Here is a 21287-nt window from a genome sequence, read left to right as displayed (position 1 = left end):
ATTTAACAGCTATACAAAAAATAGTGTAGCATATTTATATGTCTTGTTAAAAATATTATATTAAAATTCTTTTCAAACATATTTTTTAAATCGAGTAAAAACATATTTTCTTATAATAAGATATTCACATTTTAATTCATATATATTAAGATTTTATAGGGGGAAATAGGGCAGGGGCCGTTCGCTCGAAAGCAAACAGCAATTTTCTAATATTTAATTTAGAAATTGATTTCAGCCAAATACCGTATTATATTATGAATAATTTTCAGCAAGGTCGCTTTCGCGAAATATGCAACGTGTGTTCCGCACACAACTTTCCTTCTTTGATGTATTGTATAAGTATAACAATTTCTTCGTTTTTCTTTTCCACCTCGCATATCAATTTGATTCGATTTGCAATATTCGTGACGTTTTTTTCGTATACCATTTTCCTATATGAACTTTTAGTATACGCTGAAGAAAAATCAATTAGTCAGACGGAAGCACTTTATTGTGCCTTTGAAAACTACGTAAATGCGAAAAATTTCCCCTCAGTAATAAAAGTAACCATTTTCAACAAGCTAAAAATATACACGCGAATTATATGAGAAAATTACTATTTACAACTTTAATATTTTCAAAACTCTTTCCTTTCTTGTTTTAATGTCTTAATATTAAGCATATTTTATGAACATTTTTGCATAAAAATCAACACAAATCTCAATTAATAATTTTAATTGCATTTTTAAGATTGTTCTTATTGGACTATGATGTTTTCGTCTCCAATTAGAAAGTTAATAATTTTATTTTTTAATTATTAAAATCGTTACAATAATATGTAAATATTTATTTTCCAAATAACCATTAAAGTTTAGGTAGTAATATGTTTAATAAAATCTACTGATGTAGTTTTTTTCATTATATAAGTTTATTTGTAGTTCCATTTACAAATGTTTAAGTTACAACCGTTGAAATATGGCCGTGCGATAAGAGTAATGGTACTGTATCGTAAGATTCGTAAGGTCCATTTTAACTCTTAGAGCCTTGAAGAAAGCAGTCACTTTGGGACTCTAAGAGTTAAAATGGACTAGACAATATCTGATATCCTTGTACTTGTCGTCTGTGTCAAATCGGCGTAAGCTCCAATGGATTTGAGTTTAGGCTGAACTCTCTCGTACAACGAGGTAGAAAGTCTCCAACTCCGATTCCATGCCAAATAATTTTAAACAAATAAGCATTTAATGCTTGTTAATTTCATCTTTGTGGCATTAATAATTGTACAATGTAAAGAAAATATATATAGGTAAATAAAAAAAACTTGCAGATACGCCTTTCTATCGCAATATATATGTACATAGTCGTATCAGTAGAGTAGCGGGCTTTTTACCTAAATTACTACCTCGATTTGGTAGCATAATAAAATGTACCAGTATGGAATATATTCTTTTACGGAAAATCAACTAATACCATGTTGTTGAAAATATTCTAATGCAAAATTGCATTAGAATATTTTCAATCAAGACAGACATTTTAACATTTCTTTATTACAAGCACGTCAATCTTCTGTGTTTATTTAGTCGCGTAGCGAGAAATTTTAATGGAATTTTAAAGCAAATATTATTTATAAGAAATTATATTATAAATATGTTTAAGAAGCTCTGATTTTGACCATCGTAACGTTTTTGGCGAAAACAAGTTATGTTTATAAATATTTTAACAAAATTTTTGCATCGAAATTCGTCTAAAATATTTACTCGAAACAACCAATATATAAGACCTTATGTCTGAAATTTCTTCAACATTATCCAACAACCATACAATGAATTCCAACATCACACACAACACCACTTTCGACTGGTTTGCCAGAATATTCAAAATTTTCGGAATTTGGCCAGCGGATGACCTTCAAGGATGGAAAAAAAATCTATACTATTTCTATTCTTTATTATCATATTTTATATTGCTAGGTATACCACTTTATTTTAAACTAAATATAAATATATTTAATTTTCATTAAATCATTATTATGTAATAGGAATTTTTATAATATCTCAAGCAGCTTTCTTGTACCAAGTCAGGGGTAACCTATCATTAATGACAGGAGTTTCGTTTATATTTTTCACTAATTTAGTCCATACTGTTAAAATTTTCACAGTAATACAAAAACGCGAAACTATTCAACGCATAATATGCGAATTAAACGAATTGGCTACAAATTCAACGAGTCCAAATAAAGAAGAAATCATCAAAGGGTAATATTATTTAGTATAATACTTAATATTATATTTATTAATAAATAATTAAATTAAATTTTTAATTACTTTAGCTATGCATTATGGTCAATCAAATACTATCTCTTCTATATTATTTGCACATTTTTGGTTCTTCAACTGTGGATTTTTGGTGCAATATCTTCTAACATCAAATATGGTACAAGATTCTTCCCACTTCCTGGATGGTATGGAAGATAATCATTCTTAAATATATTTGATATTAATATTCAATTGTTATTTTAATTTTAATATATTCAATTAGGTATCCGTACGACGAGACTATATCTCCGTATTTTGAAATCACCCTTGGGCATCAGTTGTTCGCTTTGTATACAGGACCTTACCTGAACGTCACTAAGGATTGTCTCATTACAGGATTAATCAATCAGGTGTCTTGTCAGATGGTACTTTTAAAGGATTCGCTAATATGCGTCACTTATGATAGTAAAGGTGAAAATGTTCAGGTTGAGTATATATTTAATAATAAAGTTAGTTTGTTGCTTAAAAATTGTATTTAAATAGAAGAAATTTTGTTTTAATAGAAACATATATTACCGTTTTTTGTTGAGGTACGTCCCAGCTGTTTTAGTGCACATTCTTTTACGTACTATTGACCCGTTAATTGGGCCGACACTATCCGTTAATTGAGCAACCAACCCTCTTTCAATTGTTGCATAAAGCACTAGAGTTTTGGACTTCTTCTTCTTCTTCACAGACTGAGACTGGGCCCGACCTCCTACCTAAGCTGTTGCGAGTAATAGCCGCAATTGGGTAAACTGACTTGAATTTGTCGATGGTCTCCATCATCACTAATCAATTTAAGGAGAATGATCGAAATTATATATTAGGAATGATAGATCTCCGGCTATTCTTCTCTTTTGCAAAAAACATTTAGATATTTAGCCTCCCTCCCCCCCGTGAATGTCATTTAATGAAATATTATGAATTTTTATGAAATGAAAATATTAAAAAAATTACCACTGACTGGTCAACTTTTGCCCCTCATCCCCCCTGAAAAACTGAAATTACATCTCTGTGTGTGTAACTGAATATTTCGATTAAATAAAATAATAACAATTATACATCTGTTTTAATGTATTCATTTTTTATCTTTAAAATTAAATACTATTTTAGTAAAATACGAAAAAATCAAATATTTTATTTTATAATATAAATTAAAACTCAATGTCAATATATAATAGTAGGCAAAAATTACCCGGAACTGAACCGGGTATCCGGTTGTTTTAAGGAAACATTTCCGAGAACCGAGTAATGAATTTGGCCGGGTATTTGGATGCCATATTTGTATTATTTACCAATTCACCTTTGCGGGCAGCAAAATATAATTCAAAAGGCGGTCGAAAAAGAGTAGCGTCGATCCAGACCGCGAGCTTGTTGGCCATTAATATCATTTATTGCACTTATCCGTCTTGATCTTAATAATTCATCTTTTAATAATACATATATTTATATTACTTTTTAGAATGACATAAATAAAAATAAAATAAACAATGAAGAAATAGTATACTCAAAATTGAGACACTGCATTAAGCATCACCAGAAAATATTAGAAATCACTAACGATGTAGAAAGTTGCTTCAAATTTGTCATATTGATACAGTTTTCAGTTTCCTTAGTCATAATTTGTGTCACAGCATTTCAACTGGCTATGGTATCTTTAAAATATATATATATACATTAACTTACATATATAAATTAAAATATTTTAATTACAAATATAATTTTCAGCAAATCGGTAGTAATGTGGTAAACCTATTCGGAATGGCAACTTATTTACTGAACATGATTTGTCAAGTGCTAATTTACTGCTGGCATGGAAACGAAGCTATAATTCACAGCGAAGAAGTCTTAACTGCAGCTTACTTATGCAATTGGTATAAGCAATCGCAAAGGTTTAAACAATCGTTAAAAACTTTAATGATTAGATGTATGGTACCTGTGAAATTCAGCGCTGGAGGATTTGCAATTCTATCGATCAACACTTTCACGGCCGTGAGTCAATATTTATTTTATTTATAAAGTTATTTTTTAAAACATAAAAATATTTTCCCTCTCAGATAATGAAAGTGTCATATTCATTCTTCACGGTACTTCAACGGGTCAACGATGAAGCAATTGATTTGTGAAATGATTGTTTTTCTTCTTCATAGAACAATGACGACTATCCGCAAACTTATTTTATAAGTTTTTTATACTGAGCACAGACGAACCTAAACAGGATTAATTTATTGATTAAGTATTCCATTTTACAGCATTAAACAGGGATTTTGCGTGATAGATAGTTAAAAGCCATACGGTGGTCACACGTGGCGGCTGATATTCTCGCTGAAAGAAAAAAATGTTTTCAAATAAATAATTATAGTATTGATGTTTTATTTTCGTCCAATTTGTACTGAACATACTGTATCTGATATATTCACCAAAATGTTACACTAATCTAACATAATTGAATGCTAATCACCTATCATCTTTCAGTTGCAATCATACTTAGCTTTCATGCATTTTAAATGAAAATTTGTGCCTATATAACGTTTGATTGTTACTCTTCACTCACCATTTACATATATTTTGTAAAACATGTTTTGTTTTAAGATAGAATTTAATACTACACTTTATTGGTATAAAAGCTTTCTGCACATAATGGGATATTGGCCTGGAAATAACCTAAAAGGATGGAGGAAATATGTGTCTTACATTCACACAGCATTTTCCTATTTATTTATATTGGGTATTATTTTGTAAAAAAATATTAAAATAAAAATTTTCGATTATTGATTTTTAGTTGTGTTTGATTCGAAATATACGCTAATATTTATTAAGTAATTATTTATCATTTTTATCCTCCAGGAATTTACATAGTGATACAAATTGTCGATTTATATCAAGTAAGAGGAGATATAGTTTTGATGACGGCCGATTGTTTTCTTCTATTCACAAACATTTGTCAGACAATCAAATTGATCAATGTCACTCTCAGATCTGGTAGAATCGATAGAATGATAAACAATTTAGATGAACTTGCCAAAAATAGCTTTGGACCTGATAAAGAAAAAATTTTGAACAAGTCAGTATTTAATATATGTATACATAAAAATAAATAAATAAATAATTTTTCAGGTATGGATTGATAGCATACTATGATCTTATTAAGTTTGGTTTTCTTGCCACTATCGTTATTCAATCCTGGTTTGTCGGCAAAGTGATCACTAATATCAGCAATCATTCTATAGAGTTACCGTTGAATGCATGGTAAATATTTATTATTATTATACATATTGAAAAATAATTTTAATATTATTAATCACTGCAGGTATCCATATGATACGAAAAAAACGCCAGCTTTCCACTTAACGTTTTTTCATCAATGTGTCGCATTATGGATCGCCGCTTACTTGAATATGACCAAAGATTGTTTATTGACTGGTTTGATTAATTCTGTAACATGTCAATTCGAACTGATCAAAAATACTCTAGCTCACATCACTGATGAATTAGATGAATATGAAAATAGTGACTCAACAAAAAACGGACAAACTAATGCTGATTTTGAAAACTATTTATATGAAAAGTTGAAGTTGTGTATCATTCATCATCAAAAAACGTTGGTATTGGTTCAAGATATAGAAAGCTGCTTTAGTTTCCCGACGTTTGTACAATTTAATGTAACTCTATTGATTGTTTGTACAACTGCGATTCAATTAGCAATGGTTAGTACCTATCACTACATAAGTTAAGTAATTAATATTGGCATAGCGAAAGCAATTAAAGTCTGATTGTAAATATTATTTTATTAGCAATGCTAGGTTTACATGACATAAAGCTAACGGTATCAAACGTATGGTTTATTTTATCTCAGACGGAGGAATCGGACATTTCATTCTTAGTAATGTAATAAAATCGAAGAGGACATAAATCACATTAATCCACTTGATAGTCTTTTTTATTCCCGATAACGATTTTCTGGTTGCTATTTGGCCGGGTCAAATTCATTTCATCAACGCCAGTTTGTAGGACTCGCCCGTTGACGTCGGCGTAACGGTACGCTGCGTACGCCGCGCGTGACACCACAGATATTGACGAAGGTCAATATCTGTGGTGTCACGCGCGGAGGTCAGCTAGTAGATGTTTGAAATCTTAAGGAGGGGGTGGGCAAGAATGATTCTTGGTTGCACTTAGTCATGTTTTTGTCCTCTGATTTAGCCTGATACTTTCCCGATTTGAATTCACCTTTTAATTTTCAGTGGTAGGTCTTTAACCGCTTCACGTGCGCACACACCATCACTGTTTCATTTCGGGCGCACGTTGACCGGATTATTACGCACACAAAAATTCTGAACATAAGTGATTATTTGATGTAAATCTAAAATTTAAGTAAATCGTGTCATTGTAAATTACTAATATGGGCTATCAATGTCATATTTTCCCCTCCCTATAGAGGTTAGAAGCAATTCATACGAATTTTATATTTGCATGCTATTTATATTAAGTATTATAAAAATTAAATAAATGTTTTTTATATTTTGGCGACGGGAGGTGACAAGTGCCAATTAGAAACAGATTGAGTCACTGCAGTAGTATTTTTTATTGAAGATTTAAATTAAGTTACATTACATTATTTACATTCAGACTGAACGGGGCGCGGGGTCCGCACCGGCGTGCAAACCCGCCAGATTTTGCAAAAAGAAGAGTCCATTATGCCAATGTTACCAGAGTGCCGCCAAGTTTTCGCCATAATAAAAGCTAAATGAATATATTTATATATATATATATAAATAGGGCCCCATACACTATTATTCTATAATTTAATGATAAAATAAAACAATTTCTTTTTACAAAACATTAAAAATAAACGTCCGGGAAGCGGTTAATTAACCATGTTTCAGGTTTTTTTTAGTTATGCTTTATTTGTTTATCTTTTTAACAAAGGTTATTGTGTGACGATCCAGTCTTTTATGTAATTATATCTTAAACTTTTCTAACACAATAATGAGTTATGATATGTTTCACTTTTACATATTTATGGTTAAGTTTTTAATTTATATAGACATCAGAAAAAGTGTAAATTCTTGGAAACTGAAAAATACTTTTTACTAGCTTGAAGCTTTTGCCTGATATTATGCTAACTTTTTTTATGTTTTTACCTGACATATTTATATTTCAGTCATTAGACAATAGTCTCATGCAGTTCTTTGGAATTCTCACATATTTGGTGGCGATCTTGTACGAAGTATTTATTTATTGTTGGCACGGCAATGAGATAATGATCGTGGTAAGAATACATACAATAAATAAATTAATAAAATTCAAATAGTAACATGTTTATTTTTTACAGAGTCAAGATTTGATTACATCGGCTTATTGCTGTAATTGGTACAAATGCTCATTCCGCTTCAAATCTAGTTTGAGACTAATGATGACCAGATGTGTGAAACCAGTAGTTTTGAACGCCGGTGGATTCACTAATCTCCAAATATCAACGTTCATAAACGTAAGATAAATACTTTAACGAATAATATTAATCAGGTCATTAATCATTCGTCTTTTTACTTTAGATCATGAAAGTTTCATATTCATTCTTCACCATTCTTAAGCAGTTGATCGACAAGACTGACTAATATCAAGTGATTTGTTGTTGATAAGTGTTCTTTATGCCTTTACAATATTTAGTCTGAAATCGTTAAAATCAATCATTATATATACTAGATATTAAATAAGCTATATATTAGTTTGCTCACTTGATGCCTCTTTAATTTGTTGCGGGCGACGAAAGATATGGAGCAAAACTCGCATACGTAAGGGCGCTCTCCCCTGTGTGTCATTTCGTGCATCCGCAATTGATTACGCTCGACAAAACTCTTTTCACAATGGCTGCACTTATGCTGCTTGATCGTCAAGTGGTATCTTTGATGTCTTGTTAGCTCACCGACTGTGTACCAAGCTTTGCTGCAGATGTTACAAACGTGGCTTTTTTCACCGGTGTGCGTTCGTCGGTGACGATTCAACTCGCGGAGGACAGAAAACGCTTTATCGCAACCAGAATGATCACATTTGAAGCTACAAATAAAAACAAACACCAATCTGAATGTATTAAAAAATCAAATATCTGAATTAGTAAAGATAAAATTATGTTCGAGTGTATCCAGGTATGATTGAGATATGGCGCTATTCTATTCCTATTTAGTTTTTATTTTGTAACAAAATACAAATTTTTTTTAGAGAAAATGTCTTCGCCCACCTGTAAATCGTTTGTTGTTAGTATAACAAAAAGGGTTTCTATTGTAATTAAAGTTAAGAGAGGGCTTACTAAATATTGAAAATAATCCTAAATAAATTTTGTGAAAAAACTTGAACATATTTTATTTATATTTTCTTCACATACGTATAATAAGGTCCCTCATTATTTACGCAAAGCTGTGTAATTTTTTCTGGATACTTTCGGAGCTAAATATTTTTAAATGTATTTTAAAAATGTAAATATATATTTAAAAAACGTTTTATGCAAACAATGTGATTCTAATACTCCAAAGTCATTGTATGCCGATTAAAATTGAATTTATTAAAACAGTACGAGAGATATTCGAAAAGTAAAGATATCATACAAAGCTAGTAAAAATGAAAGCGGGTTTTTATACTCGGTTGGCAAAACTGCTGGTTCTGTTAAGGTTGACGTGACGTGTCACAATTTACGTAGTGCTTGCAGCATGTGTTTAAAATGACTGTCTCTTCAATACAAAATATAAACTGTTGTTGAAATTCAACGCCTACTTCTTTCTATATATGGCAATGACAGTAGGAACATTCAAAATGATGTTATGAATTCAAAGTTGGAAGAAGTGACGTTACTGATGAAGCAGGAAAAATTTGTTTTGATAAATGTTTACCGATCTGTTAATCTTTATAGACAATAAGGATATTTGTATGCTTTAAGTAACAAAAAGGGAGTAGATGAATAACTTCTTTGACGTAGCAAAAAATAAATTCTTTTAGAAGGGCACAAGTATATTTTTAAAAAGCCAGTAATAATTAGGTCACTTTTCTATATTATATTGTCAGTTATATTTTCATCTCAAAGAATCGAATAAAATATCTATTAAAAAGCCTGGTTCAGTCCTGAATCGACGACATTATTCAGATGATCAAGGACTGGAAGAGAAGTTGGACTTCCCCATTTCCTCAAGAGTATATAAGTAAAACAGCCAGGAACTTACTTTCGCCACAAAAAGTTTAAATAACGTTTTTGATTCAAAACCAGAAATTCTCTGGTAATCCCTCAAAGAAAATCTAAAAAGTCTCGAATCTATCGCGAAAATATTTTTTAAAATATGTAATTTGCGTGAAATCATATCAAAAAACATTTTCACTGGTAGTTATATATGTATTTCTACCAGTGAAAATATAATTTATCTGGCAGGTACTAGTAAAATTATGATTTCAATTTTTTCATATTAATGTAATTAATATGTAAAAATATGGAAGTATAAATGTTACAGTGAATGTGTATTTTTCAGAAAATTTATATATTTCACTAATGAAGTCCAAATATATTTTAGCCAGTAGATATATATTTCTACTAACAAAAACACAATTCAACTGATAGGCACTAGCGAAATTATGTGCTGCTCTAAAATGTGTATGAAATTCAATTTGAAAGTTGAGTAACATACATTTGCGATTCAAACCCAAACTTAATCTACACAAATTATTAAACCCAAATTGACCTAATGAAAGTTCTCAAACTAATTATAGTTTTAGAACTTTCATTAAGTCAAGTTCAAAATACAAACTAAACCAACTCATCTCCTAGGGCAAAATAAGTGGAAGAAGTATAAGTAGACACCGCATTTCGCATATTGCTCCATACTTTGTCTGCACTTCGATATCACACCATGTTTTAAAAATATTATAGCTATCCTAACCCATATTAATATAGGGACTTTTAATGTAAGAGGGCTGATCAAAGTATTTTCAAACTGAATTTTGGTCAATAGGAGTGCGAAAATAATTATCACTTCTCAGAAGGCAAAAATTCACGTCAAAAGCAATAAAATCGTGTAAGCGCAGTGGGAACGTTCAATAACGAGTGAATACACTAAGACAGCGCTCGTCCTCATGTATCCAAGAAGACGACAGAAGAAATCAATGGATTTTCTTGGGAACTCCTTTCTCATCCATTGTATTCCTCAGACATTTCATCATTTATTTAAATCCCTGCAACAGATTTTAGGTGGAAAAAATATTTTACAAAAACGGATATAAAAAACAAGATTAAAGAATTTATTGCTTCCAAAAATACTTTATTTTCCGAATCAAATATTAAAAATTGATTAATACGTGGAGAATAATTGTAAGAAAATATGGAGAATATATAATTTAACACAAAAACTTAGAAATATTTTCTTGTCATTGGAATCTATTTTTTTAAAATCGTTTTTGGTTTAGATTGGTCAGATATTTTTTAAAAATCTTACTTAAAAAGGATTCTTCGGAGAAGTTATTTAATAATAAAACTTAAGTTACTCTTGATTTACTTTACAAATATCTTTCGTACTTTAAAGCTGAATAATTTTATTAGTTGTATCACTTTTTAATAAATAGAAAAATAAATATATTACCCAAGTTTATTAACGTGTCGTTTCATATGAATCTTCAACATGCTCTTGTTTTTGTAAAATTTATTGCAAATCTTACACTGCAAGTTCTCGTGTATGTGAGTCTCCTCGTGATTAGTCAACGAGCTGCGCAACCCGAATGTTTTTCCGCATGTTTTACATTGATACTTCTTTAGACCAGTGTGTTTATGAATGTGAGCTGATAGATACTGAGGCGTAATGAACGCTTGATCGCAATCGTCGATCTCGCATTTGAAAGGAAATATTTTCAGATGCATTCTATGATGTGACACCATCGAACTGTACTTGAAGGCCTTATCGCATAAGCTACACACCTTGGTCTTCTTTCCGTCGACGATCAAAGGTGTCAACTTGGAAGAAATGTAATGTGAGTTGCAGTGATCTACCATCGATTCGCCTTCGTTTAATTTATCAAGACAAAGTACACATTTGTCCCTATTTTTGAGCAGTTTCTGAAAAGCAGCCGAGTATTTATCACCGGTTACGTCGTTGGATTTGTCTTTTTTATTCTTTTTCTTCGGTTTATCTCTTACTTCTTCGTAGCTATCTTCTATACTTTCTTCGTAAGGTTCCGTACTTTCATCATCATTTTCCTCTTTTATAGTCACATCTTCTTTTCTGTCTATAATATTTTTTAAATCAATAATGGAATCGCATAATATCTCATAAGTCTTGATGATATTTTGTTTGAATTTGAAATATGAATGAAGGGCTTCTTTACAGTTGTCGCATATATTTTGAGGCAATCCATCGTTTTTGTTTACCTGATAAGTGTTAAGAAAATGAATTTTAGTTGAAAAATATGTAATATTATTCAAAGATAATAAAAAATACCGGTAAACTAGTCAAAGAAGATAAAATAAAACTATAAGATTGATTTTCAACTGTAGTTGAAAATATGTCATTGAGGTTGCCATGCTTTTTTAAACATAATCGACACACCTCGTCGATTTGAAACACGAGATTTCCTAACTTGAAAGCCATTGCTTTCACTAAAAACTGACATATCGTACAGTGTTGCTATGCTAAAAATTATGCAAATAAATTTAAGAAATATAATATATCTAAGGATGTGCTAACGGAAAAATCCGAATAATTCCCTGAAAAAAAACTTTTTTTATTTATTGAGACCTCTGTGGTAATTTAGATTCATTTATTAAACAAATAAAATGTTGCTCATTCTATACATTTACTTTATGCTATATTTTATTATTATAATGCATAAGTAATTAGTTTTATAGAGCAAAGCATTTATTTAAATGCTAAATAACCATTTATTTATTATACATGCTATATTTTAATATACATAGGTGGGTTTTAGGCACTCAAACCATTTACTATATTGCTCAAATCTCTTCGTTTATAAATGGGTGCAATGTAATTATCCCTTTCATTAATAATAAAACGTAATATTTGTTTGCATTTTACTGAAAAGTGAGTAAATTTGATATCACATTGGCATTTTGCCCAATAAATTAATAATATATTTTTATGCAGCGGCAACACCGGAAGAGTATATACGTCGCGCGCTATTTATACTCCGAGCTATCGGGCGCGGCCTGGAGCGATTCCGTTCGATAGTGTCTCCCGCTTTCTAGGTTATTTCCATTCACTCACCTTAGTAGTAGAACAAAATAATTGTTTATATGTAGTACGTTTTATGGCTGATATCGCTGACCGATATTAGCCATATTCCATATGTCGCGGTTGCCATGGCGACGCGAAAACATTTTTTTCTCAACACGGCCTCTTTTCAGGTTAAACATGGTGAACTCGAGTTTAACGTACGAGATCTTGCTGTATCTGAACTCGTTTTACTTCGGACTCTTCGCCGCGGTGGAGACCGGAATGGGAATCCTCAAAGCCATCAACCTGGCGTACCCCGCCGGAGCTTTGGGGGCCGAAGCCGGAGCGCTGGCAGCTCTCCTGGTCGTCGAGAGTATTCGACTCGTCCTGGGGCGCAGAGGCAATTTGGCTGGACACAGTAATTGAAGCACCCGTCATAATCCTATTGCAATTTTCATCTATTCGTTAAAAAGATTTAAACTTGGAAAATTTCTACAGTAATAAAATCGTGGATATGATTTTAATAAAATTTAGATTATATTAAAAATTGTAGAAAATATATTTTTACATTAGAAGAGTGTTGAATAAACCTATTTATTTAATACTTTCCTGTTATCAAGGGTGAAATTTATTCTAAAAAAATATTTATTTATATACAATTACGTATAAATAACATTTTTCAAGTAGATTCGTTGCGGAGTTATTCATGGGGTGCTCACTGTTCTGACCAACATATTTATGTAGTAAAACAACGTTTTGCAAAATAAATACGCTAGTCAGAACAGTGAACACCCCATGAATAACTCTACAGCAAATCAAACAGGGTGGCAATTAATCGCTGCCTATAAATAGTTAATTCAAAATTAGAATTTCTTCGCTTAAATTAGTTACAAACCTATTGCTTTCACTACGATCGATCAAATGTTCTCCATGAAACGAATACTTTCTAATATAAAAGTATAGCTCTTTATCACTGTTATCTATGTCAATAACTAATCATGTGACTAAATGTATACAGTCATAATCTAATCGTAGTTTATCATATTAATCTTCTTGTTTCAGGCATACCCGTATGTTTTTCGATTTTGTTGACGATTCCGTCCGCATTCGGCGTGGCGTTTCTTCTACTGTTCCAAACGCACAGACTTCGCCTAGAGTACATATTGTGCGCCCTTCTGTTGGCCCTGCACGCGGCCGAATTGTTCTTCGCGTTTCTGTTCGTCGTGACAATATGCCGTCCGCCGTCATACGACTGACACGTCGATTTGTAATTTACCGATGTACGTATTTATATATTACATTATAAACTGCCTTATCGTATAGCTAAAATATCAAAATGTCTATTAAAAACGTATCATTCGGAAGCGATGAATATCTCCAAGATTGTTAAATCTATAATACACTAGATTCATTCCCACTTTTACATTACATCTTTAAGTATAACTGTCATTATTAACTAAATGAAGCATTTTAATTGCATTTCATAATATTGTATATAACTGTTCTATATGTACGTGTCATGCTAATGATTAGTCACTACCTTATACCTAAATATCGGCCAAAGAAGTTAAATTAACTTTTACATAATATCACTCATTATTCAAAAGTGACTTCGAAGGGAGCGAATTATACGTATTTCAAAAATATAAATTAAAATTATCGTCAACACCGTATCGGTTAAGGACAAAGGCATATGTCGTTTCCATTATCTACGTGTGATACAAACAGTATAAATATAAATTATTATGTTACAAGATACAATTAGCTTTTACCGATTCGGCGTTGACAATGACCACATTATACATATATTTATATTAAATATTTAAGAGTGAATTACGTCCCTATTAATGTTTTCTAGTCCTTTTTTTATAATTTAAGTATAAATTATCCACATTTTGGAGTGTTTTTATATGTACTGATAAAATATAATCCTTAGAAAAACGTGTTTTAAACGCTGATTTTATCAATGTGTTTATTTATATATGTAAAAGATTTTAGAGCTTTAATGTTATATGAATGTTTCTATACAAATATACGAAAAAATAATAATAGTATGGGGACCACGGATTGAAGGTGTGCAAGATACGTTCTTTACTCAAAAAAATTTGATAATTATTATCGAGCGTCGATCGCTCTTGTAATATTTTCTTAAAATTCTACATAAAGAAATGTATTTACATAAAATTCATACGTGTTAAACAAATAACGGGCCACTTTTAAACGATCTATGTGTCTTTTAATTTATTTTAAGTTTTAATAATGTGCGTCCGTTGTCGACTTAAAAATGTTTAAAAATGAGCCTTTTGCGTAACATATCTAATGTATACCATAAGTGCAATTTTAACGTTATTAAATAATATCAAGGATGAATGTTTTAGAGCACTCGTGCTCGTTTTATTAATAAACAGAAAGGAATTGATTGTTGATTGTCCTGACTAACGTGATAAACGTTTCTCTTCTTGGTGTTCCCAAAAGTTTATAAATGTTATTTGTGTATGTGTTTAATGTGCCTGTAATAAAGAAAAATATTAACCATGAATTTGTATTTAATTACTGTTATTATATTGTATTTCTTTTCACCTTTATATAAATGATACATGATTAATTTTATATAAATATTTACAAAACATTAAAGCCAATATTATCATTGAAATAATCCAGATTCCAATTAAAATCAATGAAAGTAAAAAATGTCAACAGGACAGATCAAGGTGTTACATAGAAATAAGGCAGTTAATGAATTGCTGACATCTTGATTTTTGAAGCACTATAAGTAGCCTGATAGGATAATCAATAAATAGACAACAGGTGTGTATTTAAGTCAAGACAGATCTTAAAGGTACATTTACTAATTATATATTAATTAGATAGTGTATTTTATAAAAAATCTTTTATATTATTGTTATGCGTGTCTTGTTGTATAAATGGAGGGATTTGTGATTTCATATATAAGATACACTGAATTAAATATTCTTTCAAATTTATTAATAAAGTTATATGTTAATACATTTTTTAATTATTAAATAAATAAATATGTAAATATATTTACAAAAAAAATACTAATTCAATTTTGAATAGATCACATAGATATGGAAAGCTTCAATGTAGCGTTTAATAAATACTCAGTGTACCTAAAATGTAAATTATTTTGTTGGAAAAATAACTCGATATATGTTTGTACACATGTGACGGAATCATTTAACATGCGATGCTTATGGTAACTACTAACTAATACTTTGCAGATCGGAAGAGTTCGAAATAAAGTACGTTTATACTGCCGATCTCGAACTTAAATTCTCCAGTCTCGTTCTCAATATGCGTAATCGTTGTAATCGTTGCTTGCAATATACTCTCAAAAATACAGCGGCGAACACGACGATTATACCGACGATGCCGATGGTTCTAATGTGATGTTGATATACGAGACAAGACAATAATATAGCGATACCCTGAAATTTAAAATTATAATTTATCATCGATCAAAAATATTTACATATTTTAAAAAACATACTTGTCTCAAAGTCATGATGATCGTAAAGACGACGGGTCCGAATTTTGATATGGTGAAGAATATAAAGAATTGTCCTGTCGTCGAACTTATCGATAGAAGTAGGCAATCGATGATGAATTTGGGGTACTAAAAATATAATTTTCATCAGTGGTTGTTTTTTGTTCTTCGGTTTTGAGGTACTGTGCCTTACGTTGAGCATGAACTCTACAGAGTCGATAAAACCGCTTTGTTGCAAAAGCGATACTCCCGTGAATAAGCAGGAGAAGAGATTCACTCCGCACATCATCTGTATCGATGTCATTGAATACTTTTGGAAAAGTGAATCTTGCCAATTTGACGTGAAACTATCGAACAACATGTACGATGACAGGAGGATTATACCAGATATCGTTGTCACCGTTTTTGCTGTCAACAATATAAACTGAAATGTCATGTATAGTATTATATTGTCGCTACATATACTATGAACCATGCGACGGACTAAATTCATAAATAATTAAGAAAAATTAAATGAGCCGATATATATATATGCTGTTAAATGCAATGCGATGAGTTTATTATAAGTTTGGTTCTGAGAAACCCCTTCTTTAAAAATGTATTACCTTTGCTGTTTTCCGTGCTACCCAACATAAAGAACACCATTCCGAGCGATATAAGTGCAGCTGTTACGTATTCGTAATATTCATATTTACTTCGAGACACTACTTTACCCATAATCATGACTGGAATTATTTTACAAGACTTGGCCAAGACCTATAAAGAGCGTATAAGATTTTAAAATATATTTTATATTTATTAATTTTACAATAAGCTCACCTGCGTTGGAAAACTAATATATTTTAAAGCTTCGTACTGACACCATGCACTTAAAATATTGCTAAAAGAGCAAAAGGAATATTTAAAAACGGGTGCTTTGTGTCGAGGCTGCCTCGTCATGAATATATAAACGCCGGACATCAAAAACGCCAGTATCCTATTTACGAAAACTAAGAATTGGGAATCTTTAAAGTGCGCCTTGGACCCGTCGCTGTTTTCGTAGACCTGCAAAGAAAGTTTTAATCGAATGCGTTCAGGTGAAATGAAAACGAGCGTCAATATCATCTAGCCTACTTGAGTCATAATTCCTTCTTGTAGTAATCCCCAAATTAGATAAGAGCCCATCAATCCGACGAAGCAGAACGTCAGCAATATGGACTCTTTGAAACTGTTCATGCCGGCTTCGGCGTCGATTTTCAGCGGACTGTCGAGCGATTTTTCCAATTCGGTCTCGCCGAAGCATCGGCTGACGATCGACGGGATGCATCCAGTGCCTGAAATATGCACATATTTTGTGTAATAATTACGAAAATGACTGCATATTGATTGATTTACTAACCGCATCGTTCTAGATATTTAGTTTTTCTTATGTACTTGTGTATTATAAATCCAGGAATGAATATGCACGCATATCCGAAGCAGTTCAATCCGAGTCTGAATATCCAGGCGTATTCGTCTCGGTGCAGCGGTGTTGTAGTGTGACCGGCCGCCGTCAACGCTCCTTGAAATATGTGCGAAAAGATGTATATCGTCCCCACGCACGATATAATCAGCGAGCTGTCGAAACGTAGGGCACCAGTTGTTATTGTGCAAAATGGTCAGGTTATGTATACGTGTCAAAGCGGTACGCACCAAATGATGACTTCCGGTAGCGCCGCCGCCATGGCGGGCCCCTGCGAGCTCTCGCCGCGAAGATCTTCGACTCACACCAATGATCTGAGTCAACGAATATAAAAAAACACCTAAAGCGGCTGACAGCAGAGGAGTGCACAAATGAATAGTGATGTTCCGTGTACTATTTATGCATTTCGTTACAATTTAATTTTATTTCAGTTTTACACTTTTTACTTAAATAATTCATTCAACTTTACATTATATATTTATTCATAATTACAAATTTTCATTTATAACTGTATTACTTATTGCTTAATTTCATTTTAAAAATACAGGATGTTTATATTCGAGTTTGTTATGTTGGCAAATTTTGGTTTGTAATAACACATTTATACATTTACCCTCAACGCATTGTATGCTAAAGAAATAACAAATTCACATAACACATACGTTAGAGCGTCTCTTTCTAGCGTCTTGGTGATATCTTTCGAATGATCGTCCAAGTGGTCTTGGAATTGTCGGCATATTCCTTCATCCATTGATCCAGGTGCTCAGAATTTAACAAATTAGCTCGATAAGTATAATTTTCGAGCTGAATGTGTTGTAAAAAAGCGGGAAGAGTGCTCGTACTTGCGGTAAGCAAAATATATAAATAACGTGCGCGCGAGCAAGATGCGTGTGAGGATGCTGCATCCACACCCCCGCGGTCACAGCGGCGTATGAAGCGACGCATATGCGTATTTGTGGAACTGGCGTCGGCGTCGGCGTGAAACGTCATAGTGACGTCACCAAGGTGCTCTAACATGAGTGTTTTGTGAATTCGCTACGTCAGTGCTACCAGAGTGCCACTAAGTTGTGGTCGTAATGAATGAATAAATAAATATTTAAATAGGCCCCCACACTTCTTTAAACTTTCCATGAGCTAACTTTGCAAATTCAGTCATTTATGATCTATCGTATTATGTTGTTGCTAGTTTTTCTGTAAGTAATTGTGTGAGCTTATACGATGTCTTAAGCAAACTATTGAAATTTGAAGCGTTTCTTATTTCTTCATTTTTTCGTCATGCTCACAAATTCTTTGTATTTGAACCAAACGTTAGATTGGTTACGAACTGTCAACTAGATTTTGACTTACAATGGCGTTTATCAAAACTGGTATATTGAAAGTTTTACTTAACAGCTAATATCACTTTTCACTGAAACGGAAACGGAAAACAGGCTTAAAATATCATCAGTTAGGAACGACACCTATTGCGTTTTCATCAATAGCGTACATTTCACGCGTCGTTAATCTTTACTAATTAATTAGATAATCCGTGTAAATAAGAAACTTGATCTTTGTAGAAATCGACGTAGAAAACGACGCAGAAACATTTGCTTCAATTGATAAGATTCAGTGTAAAATCGAGGTAATTAAATGTTATAAGAAACACTTGCTAACTCATTTAGTCTTAAATATTGTTTTCTTTCTAGTTGTCATATGTAAAAAGCGAATACGATAACTGCGAAGATACGCACATAAACAATGTAAATGACTCGTTCGAAATAGGTTAGACAAACATAATAAAGCGTAAAGATATATATTATTTGAATTACTTCTATTATTGCTTATTATTTGCTTTCAGAAATACACGATGTTAAAGATATACTTAAAGCGAATACTAAGGAAGTGGATGTTTTACCTCAACAAATTTACCACGATACTGAAGTAAAATACAAATAGTATTTTATATTTAGAATTTATCTAACGCTCAAAATTTAAATTTTAGAAATCAGCGAGAGACAATTGTATACTCGGCACTTATAAAATTGAGTTTGATAAATGTGAAAAGACAATCAAATATGAAGAACATCTTACACAACATATGCTAAATTATAATGAGGTTCGTAACTTTGTATGTGAAAAATGTGGAAAAGCATTCAAACTTAAAAAATCACTTTCAGTTCATATGATAACTCATAACGACGCTTGTGACTTTGAATGTGAAAAATGTGGTAAAGAATTCAAACATAGTAAAAGACTTTCAGCTCATATGAAAACTCATAGTGATATTTGTGTCTTTGAATGTAAGATATGTGGAAAAGCTATGAAATATAGATACAATCTTACAGCTCATATGAAAACTCATAGAGATGCTTATGACGTTGAATGTGAAAAATGTGGAAAGGCATTCAAAAATAAAAAAAGACTTTCACGACATATGGTAACTCATAGCGATGCTCGTGTCTTTGAATGTGAAAAATGTGGAAAAGCATTTAAATTGAAATCCATTCTTTCATTACATATGACAACCCATAGCGATGTTCGTGACTTTAAATGTGAAAAATGTGGAAAAACATTCAAATATAAAAATACACTTTCAGGACACATGATAACTCATCTTGATGTTTGCGACGTTGAATGTGAAAAATGTGGAAAGGCATTCAAACATAAAAAAAGGCTTGCAGAGCATATGTACACTCATAGCGACATTCGTGACTTTAAATGTGAAACGTGTGGAAAAGCTTTCAAACATAAAAAAGCACTTTCAGGACATATAATGACTCATAGCGATGTCCGTGTCTTTAAATGTGACAAATGTGGAAAAGCATTCAAATTTAAAAAAAGACTTTCAGAACATATGATGATTCATAGCAATATTCGTGGTTTTAAATGTGAAATATGTGGAAAGACATTTATATACAAATTTTTTCTTTCACTACATATGCAATCTCATAGCGATGTTCGTGATTTCAAATGTGAAAAATGTGGAAAAGCATTTAAAAGTCGAGCCTATCTTTCACGGCATATGACAACTCATAGCAATGTTCGTGGTTTTAAATGTGAAATATGTGAAAAAGCATTCAAATTAAAATCCATTCTTTTACTACACATGCACACTCATAGCGATGTTCGTGACTTTAAATGTGAAAGATGTGGAAAAGCATTTAAAATAAAATCCCAACTTTCGCGACATACGCGAACTCATAGCGATGCACTTTAAACTAAAAGCCAACTTTCAAATCGAGGAAATCTCATTGGCAAATATCAGAAAAAAATATATAGAAGATATCATATATAGAAGTATCATTATCTTAAGCACTTGATTTAGTATATTTTCTACAATATTGCAACAGCTGAGCGCCCACCTCAACTAATGTTTAATGTTTTGTTAAAACTTAAGAAGTGTTTTTTATTATTGTATTTACAATATATTTAAATATATTATTTTTATAATAAAAAGTATCTTTGTTTTTATAAAATTGTTTTACCATGATTTATACATAAAAATTATAGCAATAAAATAGCATTAGCATCCAAATATATGTCAACAGGTTTGAAAAAAAATATTAGATAAAGTTGTTAATGTTGTTGATTTTATTAACTGTTGAGAGACCGAAATATTTTTAATCGAGCGTAGAACGAGATCACGCTATGTCTTTTTGTCATTGTTTATGCACGCACACAAACGCATTTCTTACTCAGACCCGATGACGTCAAGCATGCGCGACCTCTCAAACATTCACAATAAAACAATATATGATTTTACATTTTTTCTTCACAAATAATAAAAATTGGTAAAAAACATATCTATAAATTAAACATACATCAAAAAACACGCGATTATATTTAATGTTTTTTATTCTAGTTCATTTTATATTTATTATTATATATCC

At 31.5% G+C, this 21287-nt stretch overlaps 5 protein-coding genes across 10 annotated transcripts; 3 read left to right on the top strand and 2 right to left on the bottom strand.

Annotated features, from left to right (window-relative positions):
• Positions 1–119: 119 nt before the first annotated feature.
• Positions 120–7961, top strand: LOC148236938 (uncharacterized). Its single transcript, XM_088183001.1, has 11 exons — positions 120–2231; positions 2306–2437; positions 2515–2716; positions 3736–3924; positions 4002–4265; positions 4331–4395; positions 5385–5522; positions 5584–5980; positions 7435–7542; positions 7606–7761; positions 7826–7961. The coding sequence occupies exons 1-11, from the start codon at positions 2074–2076 to the stop codon at positions 7886–7888; spliced, it is 1872 nt and encodes a 623-aa protein (XP_088039127.1). The 5' UTR covers positions 120–2073; the 3' UTR covers positions 7889–7961.
• LOC148236937 (uncharacterized) lies at positions 7576–11916 on the bottom strand. 4 transcript variants are annotated; one of them, XR_015808964.1, is made up of 5 exons: positions 11738–11916; positions 10886–11667; positions 8578–8714; positions 8009–8508; positions 7576–7941 (listed from the first exon to the last, which is right to left on the bottom strand). XR_015808964.1 is itself a non-coding variant. In XM_088182085.1 (4 exons), exons 1-4 carry the CDS (start codon positions 11885–11887, stop codon positions 7891–7893), a joined length of 1302 nt encoding a protein of 433 aa, XP_088038211.1. In that variant the 5' UTR covers positions 11888–11916; the 3' UTR covers positions 7576–7890. The 4 variants fall into 4 exon arrangements, 2 of the variants coding, with proteins under 2 accessions (XP_088038211.1, XP_088038212.1); XR_015808963.1 differs by lacking the exon at positions 8578–8714; XM_088182085.1 differs by lacking the exon at positions 8578–8714 and having other exon boundaries at positions 8009–8327.
• Positions 11917–12394: 478 nt separating this feature from the next.
• Positions 12395–15008, top strand: LOC148236936 (transmembrane protein 216-like). 2 transcript variants are annotated; one of them, XM_088183230.1, is made up of 3 exons: positions 12395–12501; positions 12661–12887; positions 13532–15008. In XM_088183230.1, exons 2-3 carry the CDS (start codon positions 12668–12670, stop codon positions 13723–13725), a joined length of 414 nt encoding a protein of 137 aa, XP_088039356.1. In that variant the 5' UTR covers positions 12395–12501; positions 12661–12667; the 3' UTR covers positions 13726–15008. The 2 variants fall into 2 exon arrangements, 1 of the variants encoding a protein (XP_088039356.1); XR_015809127.1 differs by having other exon boundaries at positions 12403–12501; positions 12661–13132; positions 13214–15008.
• Positions 15009–15432: 424 nt separating this feature from the next.
• Positions 15433–17823, bottom strand: sll (adenosine 3'-phospho 5'-phosphosulfate transporter 1). Its single transcript, XM_088183229.1, has 8 exons — positions 17649–17823; positions 17356–17573; positions 17091–17290; positions 16797–17021; positions 16583–16733; positions 16171–16385; positions 15981–16106; positions 15433–15918 (listed from the first exon to the last, which is right to left on the bottom strand). The coding sequence occupies exons 1-8, from the start codon at positions 17678–17680 to the stop codon at positions 15739–15741; spliced, it is 1347 nt and encodes a 448-aa protein (XP_088039355.1). The 5' UTR covers positions 17681–17823; the 3' UTR covers positions 15433–15738.
• An 881-nt stretch (positions 17824–18704) lies between these two features.
• On the top strand, positions 18705–20759 carry LOC148236934 (uncharacterized). 2 transcript variants are annotated; one of them, XM_088183228.1, is made up of 6 exons: positions 18705–18785; positions 18975–19039; positions 19104–19179; positions 19256–19338; positions 19400–19513; positions 19575–19789. In XM_088183228.1, exons 1-6 carry the CDS (start codon positions 18767–18769, stop codon positions 19581–19583), a joined length of 366 nt encoding a protein of 121 aa, XP_088039354.1. In that variant the 5' UTR covers positions 18705–18766; the 3' UTR covers positions 19584–19789. The 2 variants fall into 2 exon arrangements, with proteins under 2 accessions (XP_088039354.1, XP_088039353.1); XM_088183227.1 differs by having other exon boundaries at positions 19400–20759.
• Positions 20760–21287: the final 528 nt, after the last annotated feature.

This window comes from Plectrocnemia conspersa, unplaced genomic scaffold (assembly GCF_051122295.1).
Source record: "Plectrocnemia conspersa isolate PC_06_02 unplaced genomic scaffold, ASM5112229v1 ptg000003l, whole genome shotgun sequence".
In the NCBI taxonomy this organism is placed as follows: domain Eukaryota; kingdom Metazoa; phylum Arthropoda; class Insecta; order Trichoptera; family Polycentropodidae; genus Plectrocnemia; species Plectrocnemia conspersa.
Note: the sequence above shows the minus strand (reverse complement) of the source record. Positions and strands in the feature narration are given on the sequence as shown.

Excerpts from the sequence above, each read along its gene's own strand:
- LOC148236938 (XM_088183001.1), top strand. The coding sequence starts at position 2,074 with ATGACAGGAGTTTCGTTTATATTTTTCACTAATTTAGTCCATACTGTT. Across the intron at positions 3,925-4,001 it reads CAGCATTTCAACTGGCTATG|CAAATCGGTAGTAATGTGGT; the intron begins GTATCTTTAAAA and ends TATAATTTTCAG. Across the intron at positions 5,981-7,434 it reads CTGCGATTCAATTAGCAATG|TCATTAGACAATAGTCTCAT; the intron begins GTTAGTACCTAT and ends TTTATATTTCAG.
- LOC148236937 (XM_088182085.1), bottom strand. The coding sequence starts at position 11,887 with ATGGCTTTCAAGTTAGGAAATCTCGTGTTTCAAATCGACGAGGTGTGT. Across the intron at positions 11,668-11,737 it reads CTTCTTTGACTAGTTTACCG|GTAAACAAAAACGATGGATT; the intron begins GTATTTTTTATT and ends AACACTTATCAG. Across the intron at positions 7,942-8,008 it reads ACAAATTAAAGAGGCATCAA|ACTAAATATTGTAAAGGCAT; the intron begins GTGAGCAAACTA and ends TAACGATTTCAG.
- LOC148236936 (XM_088183230.1), top strand. The coding sequence starts at position 12,668 with ATGGTGAACTCGAGTTTAACGTACGAGATCTTGCTGTATCTGAACTCG. Across the intron at positions 12,888-13,531 it reads AGGCAATTTGGCTGGACACA|GCATACCCGTATGTTTTTCG; the intron begins GTAATTGAAGCA and ends TTCTTGTTTCAG.
- sll (XM_088183229.1), bottom strand. The coding sequence starts at position 17,680 with ATGGCGGCGGCGCTACCGGAAGTCATCATTTG. Across the intron at positions 17,574-17,648 it reads CTACCGGAAGTCATCATTTG|CTCGCTGATTATATCGTGCG; the intron begins GTGCGTACCGCT and ends ACGTTTCGACAG. Across the intron at positions 17,022-17,090 it reads AAGAAGGAATTATGACTCAA|GTCTACGAAAACAGCGACGG; the intron begins GTAGGCTAGATG and ends CTTTCTTTGCAG.
- LOC148236934 (XM_088183227.1), top strand. Across the intron at positions 19,180-19,255 it reads AAATGACTCGTTCGAAATAG|AAATACACGATGTTAAAGAT; the intron begins GTTAGACAAACA and ends ATTTGCTTTCAG. Across the intron at positions 19,339-19,399 it reads AAATTTACCACGATACTGAA|AAATCAGCGAGAGACAATTG; the intron begins GTAAAATACAAA and ends TTTAAATTTTAG.